Raw genomic sequence first — 16,680 nt, forward strand, 5'->3', positions numbered from 1 at the left:
CTGACAGGTGCCAGACCTTGTTCTAAGAACGTTCATTCATTGAGTCCCCTACAACAACCCCACAGTTAGGCACTGTTTTCCTCCTAGTCTTACAAGTGAGGCCTAGAGGCTGATGATGCTCAAGGCTGCCCGGCCAGGAAGAGGCAGGACTGGCTTCACTTATACTCAGGAGTGACCCCCCTGATACAAGGCTGCTGACCCCTGACTGGTGATGGGGGTCAAGAGCTGACTCACGAACCCTTCGCCCTTCACGTGCAGCTGTTAGGTACTGCGTGCTGCGCAGGCCCTGGGCCTGATTCTTTCTGGTGTTATCTCTGTCTGTCCTTCCTCCTCCCCTATTGTCCCCTCCTCCCGCTGCACCACCCACCTCAGACTTCCTCCTTCACTTGGTTGGAAGCCACGGCGCATCCCACTGGCCCCTGGACTGTGGTGTCCGGCAGTGTCCAGGAGTCATGGAGGACCTGGATCCCTCGTGGCGGCTCCTGGTCCTTCTCCTCCTGACTGTGGCTGGTGAGTTGGGGGCTTCTGCAGCTGTGTCCTGAGGCCCCGGGTTCAGCTAGCGGCAGGGCAGTGTGGTTCTGGTGAGAACCAGAAGGGAGGTTGGGTGGAAGCAGGTCCCCGTGGAGCCTCTGGGTCTCCAAATCTGAGCCCCCAAGATTTGGCTGGGGTGGGGGGAGGGGATCATCTAAGGGTGTTGCAACAGGACAAACGGGCAGAGAAGTCACATGGCATCTAAGCCTTGGCGCTAGTCCCCTCCCAGGTCCCACCAGATACTACTTTCTGCTTTTTCTGGCTTCTAAGGCCCACTACCAGCCATAACCCTGTGCCTCAGTTTACCTCTTTTTCCCTTCTCAGGTCTCAGTCCTGTCCAGGCTCAGAATGGTAGGCCTAGACCCTGCGGTCCCTCTCCCTCCCTCCCAAAGACCCTTCCCCAATCCATTCAAACTCCCCCCTGCTGACACCCACCCCCTAATTCCCAAAGCACATAGACCTCCCCTCACCCATGTGCCATATTCCCAGAATGCAACTGCTCCCCAGTGAGCGCCGGCGTGCTGGCGGGGATCGTGCTGGGGGACCTGGTGCTGACCCTGCTCATCGCCCTGGCCGTGTACTCACTAGGTCGGCTTGTCCCTCGGGGACGAGGAACTGCAGCAGGTGAGTGGGGCTGGCAAGAGATGGTCTGGGACCCTGTAAGGGTGACACTGGTGGTGGGGTGTAAGCTCCCAGGTCACAAACATCCAAAGGGCTGGGGGTAGAAGGGCTGATTTTAAGACAGCAATATGGCTGGGTGTGGTGGTGCACACCTGTAAGCTCAGTGACTTGGGGGCTGAGGCAGGTGGATGGCAAATTCAAGGCCAGCCCAGGCCACTTAGCAAGACACTGTCTCAAAATAAAAAATAAAAAAGGGCTGGGGATGTAGTTCCATGGGAAAGCAACCCTGGATTTAATTCCCATTATCAAAAACAGAAACCAAAAAATGGTCCTAGTTTACTATCCTGTCCATCTTTGCACCCTGTGTCACCCCTTTGTCCCTCTGCAGGGACCCAGAAACAGCACATCACTGAGATGGAGTCACCTTATCAGGTAAGAAAACCAGATTCATTCCCACATCTTTCTCCTGCCCATTCCTGTGGGCATCTGGATGATGGACACCCCCATGTCCCCCTGAGGACCCTAATGCCCCTTTCCCAGGTGCTGCCCCATAACTAGAAGGCAAATGGGACATCTGTCCAAAAGCACACTCGGTGATAAACTGCAACCTTAAGCTTAGCTTAAAATGTGTGGAGCAGAAATAAAGGGGTGTCTTGCCTTTGTAAGATCAAAAACAAGCCTTATGAGGCCCCAAATTGTTCTGGAAAAAAGCTTAGCCCTAGGAGAGGGCTAGAAGAAGCCCTCAGTAGGACAAAGAATGGAATTCAGCCCTAGTTTAGTGACTCAAAAGAGAGGAATCTTAGAATTTGAGGAATGGGAACCCTAAATTCTTTTGAGAAGTAATCCAAGCTAGAGACTCTTCAGAAAAATCCACCCACAAAAATACAAAGCCATGCGTATAACCCAGAGGCCCTTCAAGTGATGTAGACAGAGGTATCTCTCTACTTCTCCTTCTGCTAAGGCTCCTTCTTAATCCTTTAGGGGGGTCATGAGATCCTGAGACCTTCCTGTCCTTAGAAAGATGCACTCAGGAGGCGGGTTATTGGTAAATGAGTTCAGGGATTCTACCTAAGGCCTGCCCCCTGGGACCACAGACACCTCTTATTTGTGAGCCAATTTATTATCCGTAATCAGCTTTGTTGGCTTGCTTCACTTGTAGATTGAATGTTTCTTTGCAAAGTGTAAAAATCTCAAATTGGTTCTGTGAGGTCCTGAAGACTGAGAAAGCTTTCCTGTTATTGATAGCAGTGAAATTTGAGGCAAAGCGTTACCCTGGTCTATTTATTCCTTCAGTGGATTTGTTGAGCACCTACACATATAGCAGAATTTACATCCTAGCTGGGGAGATGGACTTGAAGCAAATTAACAAAATCATTTTGGAGAGGCACCATGAAGAAAATAGAGCAGGCTGTGTAATAGCGAGTGGGGTTTGGGAGAAAGAAACTATAGATGGGGAAATTGAGAGCTGAGACTTGAAGAGGGAGAAAGAGACTGAAGGTCTACAGGACTGGTGTTCCAGGCAGAGGGCATCATAGCACATGCAAAGGCCCTGGGGCTGGCTGGGCATAATGGTGAGTCAAGGAAAGGTGGATGCTGAATTCAGATGAATAAAATCCAGATATCTTCCACCGCCATGTTTGAAGAAGTTTTGGGGGTGGTGGGGGGCGGGCAGAGGACTTGAAGACCATTAAGAGAAGTCTGGATTTTGATTGAAATTTATTTGGTGAACCCCTTCCACTAATGTCCTTCATTCCTTTTAGGAGCTCCAGGGTCAGAGGTCAGATGTCTACAGTGACCTCAACACACAGAGGCAGTATTACAAATGAACCTAATCAACGACCCATATCTGGATCCAGTCACCTCTGTTGCCCACCCAGCTCATCATTCCTACTCCTACTAGGAAACAGTTCCATGGAGAGTCCTCCCTGGGATTTTAGACCTCTCCCCACTAATGTTCCCAAATAAACAATAGAGCACAAAAATATTGTTGAGTTATGCCGGACCCTTGGGTTAAAGGATTGGGGATTTGTGGGGTCCTGAGAAGGGTCTTGAACACAGAAACAGCTAAGTGAGGGGAGTTTTGGGGAATCCGAAGGTTCTTTGGAGAAGAATCAAACCAGAGATATTTGAACTGCTTTATTCAATACTAAAGGGTGGGGGTGGTGTACATGTTCCTGTGCCATCACACACAGGACGAGAGGGTCAGAAGTCAAAGGTTGAAGTTACAGGAGGTCAGCCTCTGCCAGGCACGTTGATGTAGATTTTGTCATTTTCTGGGGGTGGGGGAGAGAAAGCATGAAGCCTGACCACCCACCACCCACCCCACATCTCCACCTTCCTGGGGACCCCCTGCCTTAGGGGTTTCCTCAGGGATTCCCCCAGACCCCTCCCCCAGGGTTTCCCCAGCACCTCCTCCAGGGCTTCCCCGGGGTCCCCTCCTTGGGACCCCTCTCTTGGGAGGCCACCGCCCCTCCAGGCCCCGCCCTTACCATGGTTGAGCCTGCGGCCTGGGCGTGGGCGGGCACACACCAACACCACCCCCACAATTATCAGTGACATGATGGCATCTGCAGCCACCAGGCCCGCCAGGAGAAGTGGGGAGAGGGGCCCACATCCGGAACAGGAACCTGGAGGGTGGGGCCCAGACAAGAAAGTGGCTGGGGGCGTCCTGGTTCCCTGGGGCTGTGCTTTGGCCACAGGGAGAAGAGGAAGTCCCCGGTGAGGGGGCGTGGATCCCAGGTGGTGCATGGAGAAGGAGAGAGGGAGACCCCTAGCAGCAGCAGTGTCCCGGGATTCCAGGGAGACTGTGCAGTGGGCACATAGGCCACGGACTAAGGGAGGCTGGGGTCCTCTTTTTCCCTGGGGCTCAGGGAGTGGTGGTGAGGGGGCAGGATGGGACCTGGAGAGGGTGGCAGATCCTCTGGGGAGTGAGAGCTGGGGAGAGGACGTGAGCTGGTGACCACAGAGCCATGGAGGTGGAGCATTCTAGGACCCTCAGGCCAGGCTTTAGAGCTGGAAGCAGTACCTGAAGTTCCAGGGTCAAAGGTAGGGCGCGATGGCTCACCTGTGGACATCTGGGCAGCAGCAGCTGTGGAAGGACAGGGGAGGTGGGTGAGGTGGCCCCAGAGCAGGGCTGAGGGGAAACTGATGTCCTGACAAGGAACCTCCACTCTGGAGGGACAGAATGGGAAAGAGGGCCAAGTGAAGAGGGAAGCTCCCGGGGACACAGAGAGACAGAAAATGGGAAGTAGAAGCAGTGACTACCGATGACAAGGGGAGGTTAACAGGCCACCAGCCACTCTGGAGCTCCCCTCCTCCCTCCCTCCCTGCCAAGGCCCAGCCCTGATGCAGAATGATCTCCAAGAAGAGAAAGGGCACAGGCAGAAGGGCCTGCCCTCACCACCCTGCCTTCAGATGTCACCCTTCCCACAAGTCCTTTGCCTGCCACCCCCCCCCCATAGCCCCTGGCTTCACCTGGGAGCAAAAGCAGGAGCAGTATGTGGCCTGGAGGGGTCATGGTGGACTGGGGGCTGAAGGGATCTGGCTGTGGTCCAGAGAAGTCCTGAGGAACAGTGGGGGAGTAGAGAGGTAGCTATAGCGGATGTCACCCTGATGGTGGCAAGGCCACTTACTTCCTGTGTATGTGTGTATGCGTGGGTGTCTCTATGACTCTTTGGGGAACAAATTTTGGGGGAGGGTCAGAGAGCCCAGGAAAGCTGCTATGATCATCTAGGGAGATTGTGGAAATATTTTAGAGGTACAGCCAACATTTGCTGGTGGAGTGGATGTAAGTGTGTAGGCAAGAGGGATCCAGGATGACCAAAGTTTCTGGCCTGAGTCATTGAAAAGATGGAGTGTGGATGGAGAGGGAAGTGGCAGAAGCTGGTTTGGGAGACAAGCACTGAGTTTCAGGCACACGGAGTTGGAAAATGTCTGACACAGCTCCCTGTGGAAATGTAGAATGCTCAAAGCTGCATTTATGAATTCAGGGGACAAGTCTGGTCTGGGGATGTCAGTTCAGGGGTTGATGGCCTAAAGTTGGTATTTAAAGCCACGAGGCTGGATGACATCACCAAAGAAGTGAGTACAGACAGATGATAACCCCACACAGGGGCCCCTTCCACACACAGAGAGAGAATGGGAGAAGGGGACAAACCGGCCAGGGAAATGGGAGGAGGAGGAGCAAGAGACGGGGGAGACCCACGAGATCGGAGTCTTGAAAGCAGAGGAGAAATTTGGTCACTGTTGTCAGTGTTGAGAATGGCCACCAAATGGGAAGTGAGAATCTCCTCCCTCTGGAATGACTTGAGGGCAGGGAATTCCTGCCTGTTCAGTTCTCACTTGTACCACAGCACCCAGCAAGGCGCCTCCCCGGGACAACGAATTATTAAAATGATGAAAGAACAAATGAAACCAGACTTCGGAGGCCATATGGGAAAGAGCGAGAGATTTGAGCCTTATCTTTCCTCCCTACAGACCAGGAAGTCCAATCCCCTGGCCCCTCTCCCCGCAGGACCCAGTAATACTACTCCGTCCACCCTGAGCCCAGAGCCTCAAAGTCAAGGTCTCTAACTGGAGGCTCTGGACCTCTCTGGATTCCTGATTCCCTTTGGACAGACTCAGGAGTCTAGGTCCCGAGTGTCACCCTTCTCCTTGAGTTTGGTATCAGGCTCCTTCAGGCCAAAGATCTAACCCCCAACTCCCTTTTTCTGGGGAGACTTGTTTGACTCAGCCCCGCCCATTTAGAAACTGAGTTTGCTGGGGTGTGACGTGGGGACTCCCAGGGCTGAGGGCGGGGCCCTGCCCTGCACTGGGCGGGGCCAGAACCCTAATTTAAAAACTCGCGGGGACCCTATTCAAGATCGGGGACCCGACGGCGGCTCCGAGGGAAACAGCGAGGCTGGCGCAGCGCCGAGGCCGCGGCCCTGGGGGCCCACAATCCGCGCCACGGAATCCCCGAGGTACTAGATGGGGGGATGGTGAGGTACCTCGGCTCTTAGGAAAGTGACAGCCTGAGGTCTGGACTTTGGGGTCCTTGAGGGACAGAGCTGGAGCCCCAAGATCTGGGCTCTGAGATCGAGTACCCAGTGTTTGAGGGTAGCAGGGGGGTCCGACCCCCGGCTCGGGATGGAGGAGTGCCAGGATTCTGCACTCCTGGGTTTTGGGGGCGTTGGGGACTGGAGATCCAGAATCCTGGTTCTCGGCGGTGCGAGAGCTGGGAGGCTAGACTACTGTGTCCTGTGGAAGGAGAGGGATGGTGGCCGGGACTCTTTTCCCCAGAAGGACCCGCTGCAGCGCGCTCTGGGGGGCGTGGTTGTTTAAAATCTGCCGCTGATCTTAGTGGCGAAGGTCCGGCACCTGGCGCAGGGTCCACGCTGGCAGCGACCCTGCCCCTCCTTGGGGTTTCCCAGAGCGCCACCGGCCCAGGTCCCCCAGCTGGGCAGGAATTCCCCGCGTGCGGGGATTCCAGGAGTGCCACGCTTGGCTGCGCGCCCCGCCTTCGAGCGGGACACCTGCGGCGCGGGGCGGGAGCGGAAGGCGGAGATGGAAGATTCCCTTGCGCGAGCGCCGTGACGTCAGCGCGCAGTGTCTGGGCGGTTTCCGAATCTGCTCCACGCCGGCTTAACCCTTCTGTCGCCGGAACCCAAGCTCGGCGGGTTGTGGTGGAGGGGCTGGTCTTCCCGGGTGACAGAAAGGAGGAGTCTGAAAACCTAGACTCCCCGGGCCTGGAGAGGAGGGGGCTGAGGGCTTGGACCCCCGCGTCCTAGAGAGGAGGACGCGGGACTCCCGGACTCCTGCGTTTGCGGGGTGGACCCTGGACTCCAGGTTCTGAAGAGGTGGAGCTGGAGGCTCTGGACCTCTGGATTCTGGGGAGCTGGCGGGGGGGGGGCTACTGGCTCGTGATTCCTTGGGGGAGGGGACCTGGGGGCTCGGACGCTTGGTTTCCCGGGGAACAGTAAAAGAACGTCAGCTTCACGGGAACCCGGTTGTGCGTCTCTGGGGAATGGTGGCTGGCGACGTTTCCCCTACCCCAGGCCTCAGAACTGGAGATCTGGGGGTGGGATTTTTCACAGAAGTAGAGGGGTGCTCTCCCCCCTCCCCTTCCTCAGTTTCCACGACGCTGGTGGAAAGTTGGGTCAGCGGGAAAGTGCGGAGCAAAGAGAAGGAAACGGCGGAGGCGGGCACCGCACTGAAAATCTTCTATTGGCTTTGGAGTTCTCAGGCGGCATCTGTGTGCCAGTTTTTCCGCTCGCGGGAGGGCGAGATGGGTGCCCACATCCACTCCTCCCCCGCTCTGAGTGCATTTAGATGACTTAAGGACCCCTCATGACTTCCTTCTCTCCTCCCCAACCAGTGAGCCGAAATGAGCGCAGCCACTGCCCGACACAGACGGTGAAGAAACTCCTGGAAGAACAGAGGCGTCGCCAGCAGCAGCCTGACGCTGGTGCTGTACCGGTGAGGCCTGAGAAGCACTTTAAAAGACAGCTCTCGCTGGGCGCGGTGCCACTCGCCTGTAATCAGCCACTCCGGAGGCTGAGGCAGGAGGACTGCAAGTTGGAGGCTAGCCTCAGCAAATTAGCGCAACCCTGTCTCAAAAAATAAAAGTAAAAAATAAAAAAGGGTTGGGACTGTAGCTCAGTGATAAAGCGCCCTGGGTTAAATTCCTAGTACAATGAAAGAAAAAAAGGAGGGAAGCAAATCTCAAGAGGCCATGTGCTTGTTGGGCCCTCAGAACTGATAAGAGTTATAGTTCTGACTCTGATGCCCTGGAGGTTGGAAACAAATGCCGAGAAATCTGGCAAATTAATTCTCCCTTGTTCCTTTTTGCTTATGTCTCTACAGATTCAGTTCTCCCCTCCCCTGACCCAGTCCCTGACCCCATCTGTGAATGAGGCCGAAGCTGGTAAGTCTGGAAACTCATCTGGTTCCCTGAGCTCCCAGCCCCAGCCTCCCTCAGGCCCTCAGACACCCCAGCTCTTAGAATTTTAGGGAACAGAGGGTTCAGGTTCACATTTTTTCTGGGACTTACTAGAAATTTGATCTAGTTTCTTTGGATCCCTATCATCTATGCACGTGGGCCCCAGGCTTCCACCTTGTGAGGACCTCACAAATCCAGGTTCCAGTTTGCCCCTGGGTATTCCAGGATCCTAGGCCCCAGCCCCTTAGTGTCCCAGAAATCCTTGTCTGAGCACCTTGTGACTCAGGCTTCTCCTTCCCTGACTGTGACTCCCCCAAGCTTTGGTAACCAGGCCCCCACCTGCCCTCCTCTCACACACAGGCCATACTCACTTCCCAACAATCCAGGAGACTGTGGGTTCTGGAATTGGCACCCTGGCACCCCTGACAAGCTTTCCAGACTGGGACCCCAACACACATGCTGCCTATACAGACAGCCCCTGCTCTTACCCTGCTTCTGCTGCTGAAGGGTTCCTGAATCCTGAGTTCTACCAGCCCTCGGACTCAGGGCGATCGTGTGCATTTTCCCTAGGAATGGAGGTGAGATACAGAATGAGAAAGGATGCTGAAGGGCTTCTAAAACTTCCCAGCTGCCCTTGTGCAGTATTCTGAACTATGGAATGGGATTAAAATCCCATTCCCCACACGGGCAAAACAGGCCCAAAGGTTCAAGGTCACTTGGCATAGACGGGGTTCCCAGCCCTAGCCACTTGACCAGAGGCTGTGTATATGTATGTGTGGTGGGCTGGGAAGGGGGAATTCTTAACTGACTGACTGTTCCTACCCCTTTAGGACCCCCTGAACACTCGGCTCTATGCAGAACCTTCCCTGTCACAGGCAGAATCCTGGAGAGTTTCTGGGCCCCCCTCAGTACCCCCACCATTGCTCCCATCCACTGGACCATCCTTGGAGACAGCCCGAGCTCATATGCTGGCTTTGGGGCCACAACAGCTGCTGGCCCAGGATGAGGAGGGAGACACGTGAGTATAGGGGAAACGGGGGTCATCTGCACACTCCTGAGTCAGCAGGGGGACTGTTCTCATTGCTTCCCTCTACCTGTCTGCAGGCTCCTGCACCTGTTTGCGGCTTGGGGACTACGCTGGGCAGCGTATGCTGCAGCAGAGGTGCTCCAGATGTACGGACATCTGGACATCCGTGAACATAAGGGCAAGGTGAGGGAACAGAGGCCTGGATTTCTGGGTACAGGGGAGGAAAGAGCTGGGGGTTGGAATTCCTGGATCCTGGAGAAGGGAGCAGTATGGGCCCTGACTTCTGGGTCTGAGGGTGGAGAGGGCTGGGAACCTGGATTCCTGAGTCTCAGAGGGGAGATTGCTCGGGGCCCAGACTGATTTTTTCCATGACCTGCAGACCCCTCTTTTGGTGGCTGCTGCCGCCAACCAGCCGCTGATTGTGGAGGATCTGTTGAACCTGGGAGCGGAGCCTAACGCCACGGATCATCAGGGACGTTCTGTCTTGCACGTGGCTGCTACCTACGGGCTCCCAGGAGTCCTTTCGGTATGGTTAGCTGGCAGGCAGGTGTCTGGGGTGGATTGGTTGCCCAGATCCTGATCCAGGGCTAGGAGGCCTGGGGAGACCCTTTCACAACATCTTTTTCCTCCTCCTAGGCTGTGTTTAAATCTGGTGTTCAGGTGGATCTGGAAGCCAGAGACTTCGAAGGTAAGCGGTGTGTGGGCAGGGCTGGCATGGCGGCGAGGCTGGGCGAGGTGGGTGCCCCAGCTGTAGGTCTCTTACTCTCTCCATTCTACAGGACTCACACCCCTCCACACAGCCATCCTGGCCCTCAATGTTGCTATGCGCCCACCCAGCCTCTGTCCTCGGACACTGAGTACCCAAGCCAGAGACAGGCTGAATTGTGTCCAGATGTTGCTGCACATGGGTGCAGATCATACCAGCCAGGTGAGCTAGGCTGTGGATGGCTGGCCCATAGGAGGGTGTGTGGGACAGGGTCACCTGGATGTCCAGGGACACTAAACAAAGCCTGAGTTTGCCACTCCCTAGCTGTGTGACCTTGAACATGTTACTTCTCTGTTCTCTAGTTGTCAACTTGGGGTACTGTCACGGATCTTAGCTTAGATTTATCCAGCACTTAATAGTGATCAAGCACCAAATTTTATATATTAACTTATTGGATCCTCACAAGAACCTTGTAAGGCGCATGCTATTATTTCTTTCTCCATTTTACTAACAAGGAAACTGAAGCACAGGGAATCAGAAATCTTAAAACTTGTGTGTCAGAGAGAGAATTAGAACCCAGGGAGTCTGACCCTAAAACCCAGCTCTAAAACATATTATCCACCTTTGCCATGAAGCTTCTTTGCAGGCTCAATGAGAGAATGAAATATCACTTAATTAAAAACAATTTTTGGCTGGAATTGTGACTCAGTGGTATAGCACTTACCTGGCATGTGTGAGGCACTGGGTTCGATTCTCAGCACCACATATAAATAAACAAAATAAAGTCCATTGACAACTAAACAGATATTTAAAAAAAAATTTTAAATCAAGAATTTTAAACACAGAATACTAGAATGAATTCCACATACCCAATATCAGTAATCAGCAGCTCATGGCCAGTGCTGCCATCCACTCTACCACTTTCCTGTTTTTTTTTTTTTTTTTTTTTTTGACCGTGCTGGGGATAAAGCTCAGGGCCTTGCTCCTTCCCTAACATACCATTGAGCTACACCCCCAGTCTTTGTGTCTTTAAAAGTTGCCTCCCCCTTCCCGGTACCACTATTCCACCTTAAAAGATTAGTGATCTCATAATCTCAAAAATCCTGGCTGTGTTCAAATTTCCTTTTGGCTCTAAAGTGACTTTTTTTGTTCATTAAAAGTAATTAGGGGACTGGGGATATAGCTCAATTGGTACAGTACTTGCCTCACATGCACAAGGCCCCTGGGTTCAATCCCCAGCACCATACACACACACACACACACACACACACACACACACACACACACACGAAAGTAATTAGTAACCACATATTACAACGATGTCTTTTTAAAGTTACTTTTATTTTAGAGCTCCTCCTTCCATCTCTTTGTATTCTCATCATAATTTGGTGAGCAAACTAGGTTGTTTTCCGTATACAAGCACTTAAATTTTTTGATATTCATTAAAAATGTGCAGTAATTCCATAAAGGCAGGTAATGAAGTTTCTTTTTAGAAAATGTCTATTTTCCCCCAAAATATGGAGGGCATGGGCTGGGGTTGTGGCTCAGCAGTAGAGCACTTGCCTAGCACGTGCAAGGCCCTGGGTTCTGTCCTCAGCACCACATAAAAATAAATTTAAAAAGTAAAGGTATTAAAAAAAAAAGTAAAGGTATTATGTCCAACTACAACTAAAAAAAATATTTAAAAAAATATGGAGAGAGCAACTCAACATTGCAGTGGATATAGGCTTAGTCCACTGATTAATGCCACCGACTCTTATCCTTGTAGATAGAATACAGTCATGTGGGACAGGGTGCACTTTAATGTGTTAGGCAGAATGCAGGACAGCCAGGTAGCTGCAGGCCAGAGTTCCTTTGAGGGTTTGGAAAAGGAGTCTGTTTCTCAACAACACTTGAACAGGAAAATTGTCATAGAAAAGGTACAGTTCTGGGGGCTGAGGTTGTGGCTCAGTGGTAGAGCACTAGCCTAGCACGCAAGGCACTGGGTTCAATCCTCAGCACCTCATAAAAATAAATTAAAAAAAAGGTATTATGTCCAACTACAACTAATATATAGTACAGTTCTGTGCTGCACATGGTGTGAATTGCTACCTGTCTCCCTTGGAGGTGGTGCTCTTACACAGCTACAACACATGTAGCTGTACACGGGCACCCCTGGGTAGGGTCTGCAGGAACCCTGAGTTCCATGGGAGGAGGACTGGCTTTGACCTCTGCCATTGCTCCCCCCGCCCCACAGGAGATCAAGAGTAATAAGACAGTTCTGCACTTGGCCGTGCAGGCTGCCAACCCTACCCTGGTTCAGTTGCTGCTGGAGCTGCCCCGGGGAGACCTGCGGGCCTTTGTCAACATGAAGGTGGGGACCTAGGCTGGGATATGCGGGTTGTGGGAGAGAAGGGCAGTAGGGTAGAGGGTCCTGTGGGCTGTGGGCATGGAGGGGACAGAGGGTGGGAGGTGAAGGGGAATGCATAAGACAGACAGAAGGGGGTGTGGCATGTGGCTATGAATGGGGATGCATGAGATGCGGATATAGAAGAATAACAGGTGTGGTTTGGAGAACTCAGGCAGCTTAGCCTGCAGCCTTATCAACCCTACCCCTGCTCCTCAGGCCCACGGGAACACAGCCCTCCACATGGCAGCTGCCCTGCCCCCTGGGCCACCCCAAGAGGCTATTGTGCGGCACCTGTTGGCAGCCGGTGCAGACCCAACGCTGAGGAACCTGGAGAATGAGCAGCCTGTCCACCTACTGCGACCAGGGCCGGGCCCTGAGAGGGTGAGTACTGCGCCTGACCACAGAGGGACCCCCTCCACTGACCCAGTTTTGACTTTGGAGGGTGACTTCAAATCTCAGAAAATGACCTTCAACCCTTATCCAACCCCGACTTCAAAATGTGATCTTCAGTGTCAGTATCTGGTCCTTTCTGTCCACATGAGACCTGGTTCTGACTTCTTATCCAACCCTGACCTCTCAACCCCAAATCTTGACCTAAACGTGCCCTTTGATCTCTCAGTGGATCCTTTGAACTCCTGTCCGTAACTCTGGGTCCTGACCTCAAATGTATTTCCAACTCTTGCTTTAACCCTTTGGTTCTGATTCAGTGCTGACCCGAAGGTCTTGAGACCCCAGGCCAGGGACACCCTTCCCTTCATCTCTGCTAGGTTTTTCCTCTCTGGTCCCTCACTCGTGGGTGCCCGTGACTCCCCACTTTCCTCCCAGTCGCCCACACTTTTCACCTTGCCTTTTCTCGTCTACAGCTCCGGCAGTTGTTGAAGAGGAGCCGTGTGGCACCCCCAGGCTTGTCCTCTTAGGACTCAAACCCAGAACCTGGACTGATTTTCCAGTCCCCACCGTCCCGTGGGACAGCCAGCGTATGCTAATGTTGCAAATCCATGATAATGTATGTGGAATGTCCTGCCATTAGGGTCTTACATTAAAACCCCAAAATGGCTGCCGGGAGGGTGAACAGTCCCCAATATTTGGGGTGGTGTGATACCCCTTCCCTACCCTCAAGGAGCCATCTGGATGATTTCCATGAAATCGAGGCTTCTTGATTGTTTCTGTGAAACAACCTGGGCCCTCTGACCCTCTACCCACTAGGGTATTTCAGGATCCTCTCCCCTAACTCAGTCCTGCATGTCTAGAAACCCATGTAACCCTTTCATAGGACTTGGAGCACCTCAGCAGGGTTCCCTAACCTTCCCCAGAACCCACATCCCTCCAGTCCTAACCCCTGAGACATAAGAAGGACCCTGTGGGACTAGTGTCCCTGGGGTCTGTTGCTTTCAGATTCAGTATTCAGTGGAGTCCCTGCCCCAGATCTCAGCATCCCTGTGAACCCTTTCCCCTAATATTAGCCTCCTCTAAGCTCCCTATTAAACTTTACTTAGAATATCACTGTTATCATCTCATTTCTGGGGGCATTGGTGCAGGGAGGTGGCTATCACCCCACTGAGGGGTCACGTATGCATGCATGTGCTTAGCGGGGCATGTAATAGACACTGTGGGTGCCATCAACCTCAACCTACCCAACATTGTGCCCTGACAGCTAGGTCCAGCACCTGTGGATTATTTCTCATGGTGGTAGAGGCTGGGAAGTTCAAGACCTATATGCCACAGGTGCAATTTCTGATGAAGGTGTTCTCTGGTTCTGCAGAGGACCATCTTCGTACTTCACGCATTTTCATACTTCTGGTGTGTCCACTGTGTAAGATGTTGGCAAATCCTAAAATCCAGGGAGTTTATGCTACACATAGTGGTGCACATCTGTAATCCCAGCTACTTGGGAGGCTGAGGCAGGAGAACTACAAGCTTGAGACCAACCTGGGCAAGTCAGTGAAACCCTATCTCAAAATTTTAAAAGGGTGATGGTGGTTAGGGATGTAGCTCAGTGGTAGGGCGCATCTGGGTTCGATTCCCAATTTATCACATGTGCGAACATGAATGCACGAGTGCACACGCAAAGCCAAGGAGTTTATTTGAGCTTCAGGTATGGCTCAGTGGTAGCAGGCTTGCCTGTCATATGCAGGATGCTGGGTTTGGTCTCAGCACCATAAACAAGAAAAGAATAAAAGAAAAGCCAGGGAGTTCATGCCTGCCTCTGGGGCAGCCCTCAGCCAGTGACTATTAGGAAATTGTACATACATGCTTCAGGTCCCTCAATGCCTTTGGGATAACTTTTATGTTCTACTCTGGTTCCCAGAGTCCCCCAACAGAATAAATGAAGCACTAGTTTCCCAGAGTGGTTTGGGGGAACTCAAAAACTCCATTTCCCTTCTCTGTGTCTCTTCCTGCCTCCCCTTGCAAGTTTCTCCAACCCTTCCTCCTAAGCTTGACCTTAAGTGCTCGCCTGAGTCAGCTTCTGGGGGAACTCTCTGAGTTCCTCTGCCATGCCTGCTTCGCATACTCTCCCCACAACTTCAACTCTGGTTGTATTCTAGACAAATCACACCAAGAGAAAGCCCCTTGGCCCACCTGAGCCCCTTTGCACAGAGTCTCTTGAACAACAAACCAAGTATATATTTGCATACCTCAGGAGTCTCCATCCCAATATTTAAAGCTAAAAATGTTTGCCTCTTAAAATGTTTATGATTCTGCAGTCTGAGCTGGGTTTAGCTAGCAGTTCTGTTCTGTAGCTTTGGTCACTCATGTGGCTGCAGTTAGCTGGACACTGCTGGACTGGATCCAAGACAACCTCACTCGTAGGTCTGCTCTCTGGGCTAAGATTGCTGGATCTGCTGGGAGTGGACCAAGAATATCTCCACGTGGTCCAGGAGGGTAGGTGGATCCCTTCACATGGTGGATAAGGGCTCCAAAAGAGAGCAGGCCAAGGGCTGGGGTTGTGGCTCAGTGGTAGAGCACTTGCCTTGCATGAGCAAGGCACTGGGTTCAATCCTCAGCACCACATAAAAATAAATAAATAAATGAATGCATTGTGTCCATCTACCACTAAAAAAATTTTTTTTAAAAAAGAGCATTCCAAAAGAGCATGCCCTTCTTGTATCATGCTCTCCTACATGCCATTGACCAATGTTAGTCATGTGGCCATGCCCAGAATCAGCATGCGGGGTGAGGGGCAGGAAAATTGGGAGACAGAGTTGGGAAAACTGGGAGACAGAGTTGCCAGGGGCCATGGGTTTTAACTCTCCCATCAGCTTCTATATGCCAACCTGTGTCACTCTTATATGTATCAATACAGTGGCAGCTGGCCCCTGAAGAATTTATATGAAGATGCTCTTATTTCATTGATTCTAAGAATAACTTAATTGGAATTCATCTTACAACCAATTGTGTGACATAGTTTAATTTCTGCCCTTTTTCCTTTGTGATACATAAAACAATGGGATTTTTTTATGTGTGTGGGGTGTGTGTGTGTGTGTGTCTCTGGGGATTGGAACCAAGGCCTCATGCCCTCTACCATGAAACTATGTTCCCAGCCCAATGATGTTATTTCTCATAATTGATAGCATCTGAAATTTTGTTGACATATTTATTCCAATTCATATTATTATGTTTGTGTGTCCCTCCCCCAAATCAATATGTTGAAATAACAAGCCCCAATGGGGGTGGAGTCATTGAGAGGTAATTAGGTCATGAGCATGATGAGATTAATAGCAAGACACAGGGGAAAGCTTGCTTGCCCTCTTTCTGCTCTGTCCTGTGAGGACACTGCAAGAAGATGGAGTCATCTGCAAACTGGGAAGCGTGTCCTTCTCAGACATAAAATCTGCTGGTACCTTGAGTGTGGACTTTCCAGCCTCTAGAACCATGAGAAAGCCACACAGTCTATAGTATTCTGTTATAGCAACCAGAACTAAGACATGTATCAACACACACACACACACACACTCACACACCACTAATATGTTAGAATGTCCCTGAAAACCTAAATTATATTAAAAGAAAAATTAATAAAATCATCTTCAGTGTGGCTTAGGGGCACAAAAGCATCAAATGAGCATTATAAAATCAATATGTTCATAAAAATAGCATTTTAAAATGAATTATTCTAAGCGTCACCACTAAAGTAGAAACTTGGTTAAGGAATCAGACACTGACCAGATTGGAGAGAGAATGGCCTTTTAGTCCTGGTCTCACCTGCTCGAAATTCCTTCCCTACTGTTAGCCTGTTGTTCACTCATGGTTGTGAAAGCACAAAGACAGCTTTCCCCCAAGCCTGTATTGTTGGCGGTAGATTTCTGCTGAACTCATCTGACTATAACTAAAGACATAACCACTGTTGGAATGATGATGCATCCTGAATTCTCTAACAAAGCTGTGGCGTTGTATCCAACTTGCGTTTTAAAAGCACCTTCCTTCTTACACCTACCAGGGTGTATTTAATATACATGACCTGTATTTACAGGGATATATTATGAAGA

The 16,680-nt window shown here is 51.5% G+C and overlaps 3 protein-coding genes across 5 annotated transcripts; 2 read left to right on the top strand and 1 right to left on the bottom strand.

Moving 5' to 3' along the window:
* The first annotated feature begins 355 nt into the window (after window positions 1-355).
* Tyrobp (transmembrane immune signaling adaptor TYROBP) lies at window positions 356-3,134 on the top strand. The gene is made up of 5 exons (XM_005330567.5): window positions 356-510; window positions 856-882; window positions 1,021-1,155; window positions 1,541-1,584; window positions 2,913-3,134. The coding sequence occupies exons 1-5, from the start codon at window positions 453-455 to the stop codon at window positions 2,976-2,978; spliced, it is 330 nt and encodes a 109-aa protein (XP_005330624.2). The 5' UTR covers window positions 356-452; the 3' UTR covers window positions 2,979-3,134.
* Window positions 3,135-3,275: 141 nt separating this feature from the next.
* Window positions 3,276-6,964, bottom strand: Hcst (hematopoietic cell signal transducer). 3 transcript variants are annotated; one of them, XM_040279528.2, is made up of 5 exons: window positions 6,511-6,964; window positions 4,627-4,714; window positions 4,178-4,240; window positions 3,642-3,779; window positions 3,276-3,425 (listed from the first exon to the last, which is right to left on the bottom strand). In XM_040279528.2, exons 2-5 carry the CDS (start codon window positions 4,667-4,669, stop codon window positions 3,385-3,387), a joined length of 285 nt encoding a protein of 94 aa, XP_040135462.2. In that variant the 5' UTR covers window positions 4,670-4,714; window positions 6,511-6,964; the 3' UTR covers window positions 3,276-3,384. The 3 variants fall into 3 exon arrangements, with proteins under 3 accessions (XP_040135462.2, XP_040135464.2, XP_013216359.2); XM_040279530.2 differs by having other exon boundaries at window positions 4,217-4,240; window positions 6,511-6,953; XM_013360905.4 differs by lacking the exon at window positions 6,511-6,964 and having other exon boundaries at window positions 4,217-4,240; window positions 4,627-6,129.
* Window positions 6,965-7,065: 101 nt separating this feature from the next.
* Window positions 7,066-13,696, top strand: Nfkbid (NFKB inhibitor delta). Its single transcript, XM_005330570.5, has 11 exons — window positions 7,066-7,608; window positions 7,996-8,056; window positions 8,432-8,649; window positions 8,902-9,089; window positions 9,176-9,281; window positions 9,478-9,624; window positions 9,735-9,786; window positions 9,878-10,026; window positions 12,041-12,157; window positions 12,410-12,574; window positions 13,057-13,696. The coding sequence occupies exons 1-11, from the start codon at window positions 7,480-7,482 to the stop codon at window positions 13,108-13,110; spliced, it is 1,386 nt and encodes a 461-aa protein (XP_005330627.1). The 5' UTR covers window positions 7,066-7,479; the 3' UTR covers window positions 13,111-13,696.
* Window positions 13,697-16,680: the final 2,984 nt, after the last annotated feature.

Source organism: Ictidomys tridecemlineatus, chromosome 15 (assembly GCF_052094955.1).
Source record: "Ictidomys tridecemlineatus isolate mIctTri1 chromosome 15, mIctTri1.hap1, whole genome shotgun sequence".
In the NCBI taxonomy this organism is placed as follows: Eukaryota; Metazoa; Chordata; class Mammalia; order Rodentia; family Sciuridae; genus Ictidomys; species Ictidomys tridecemlineatus.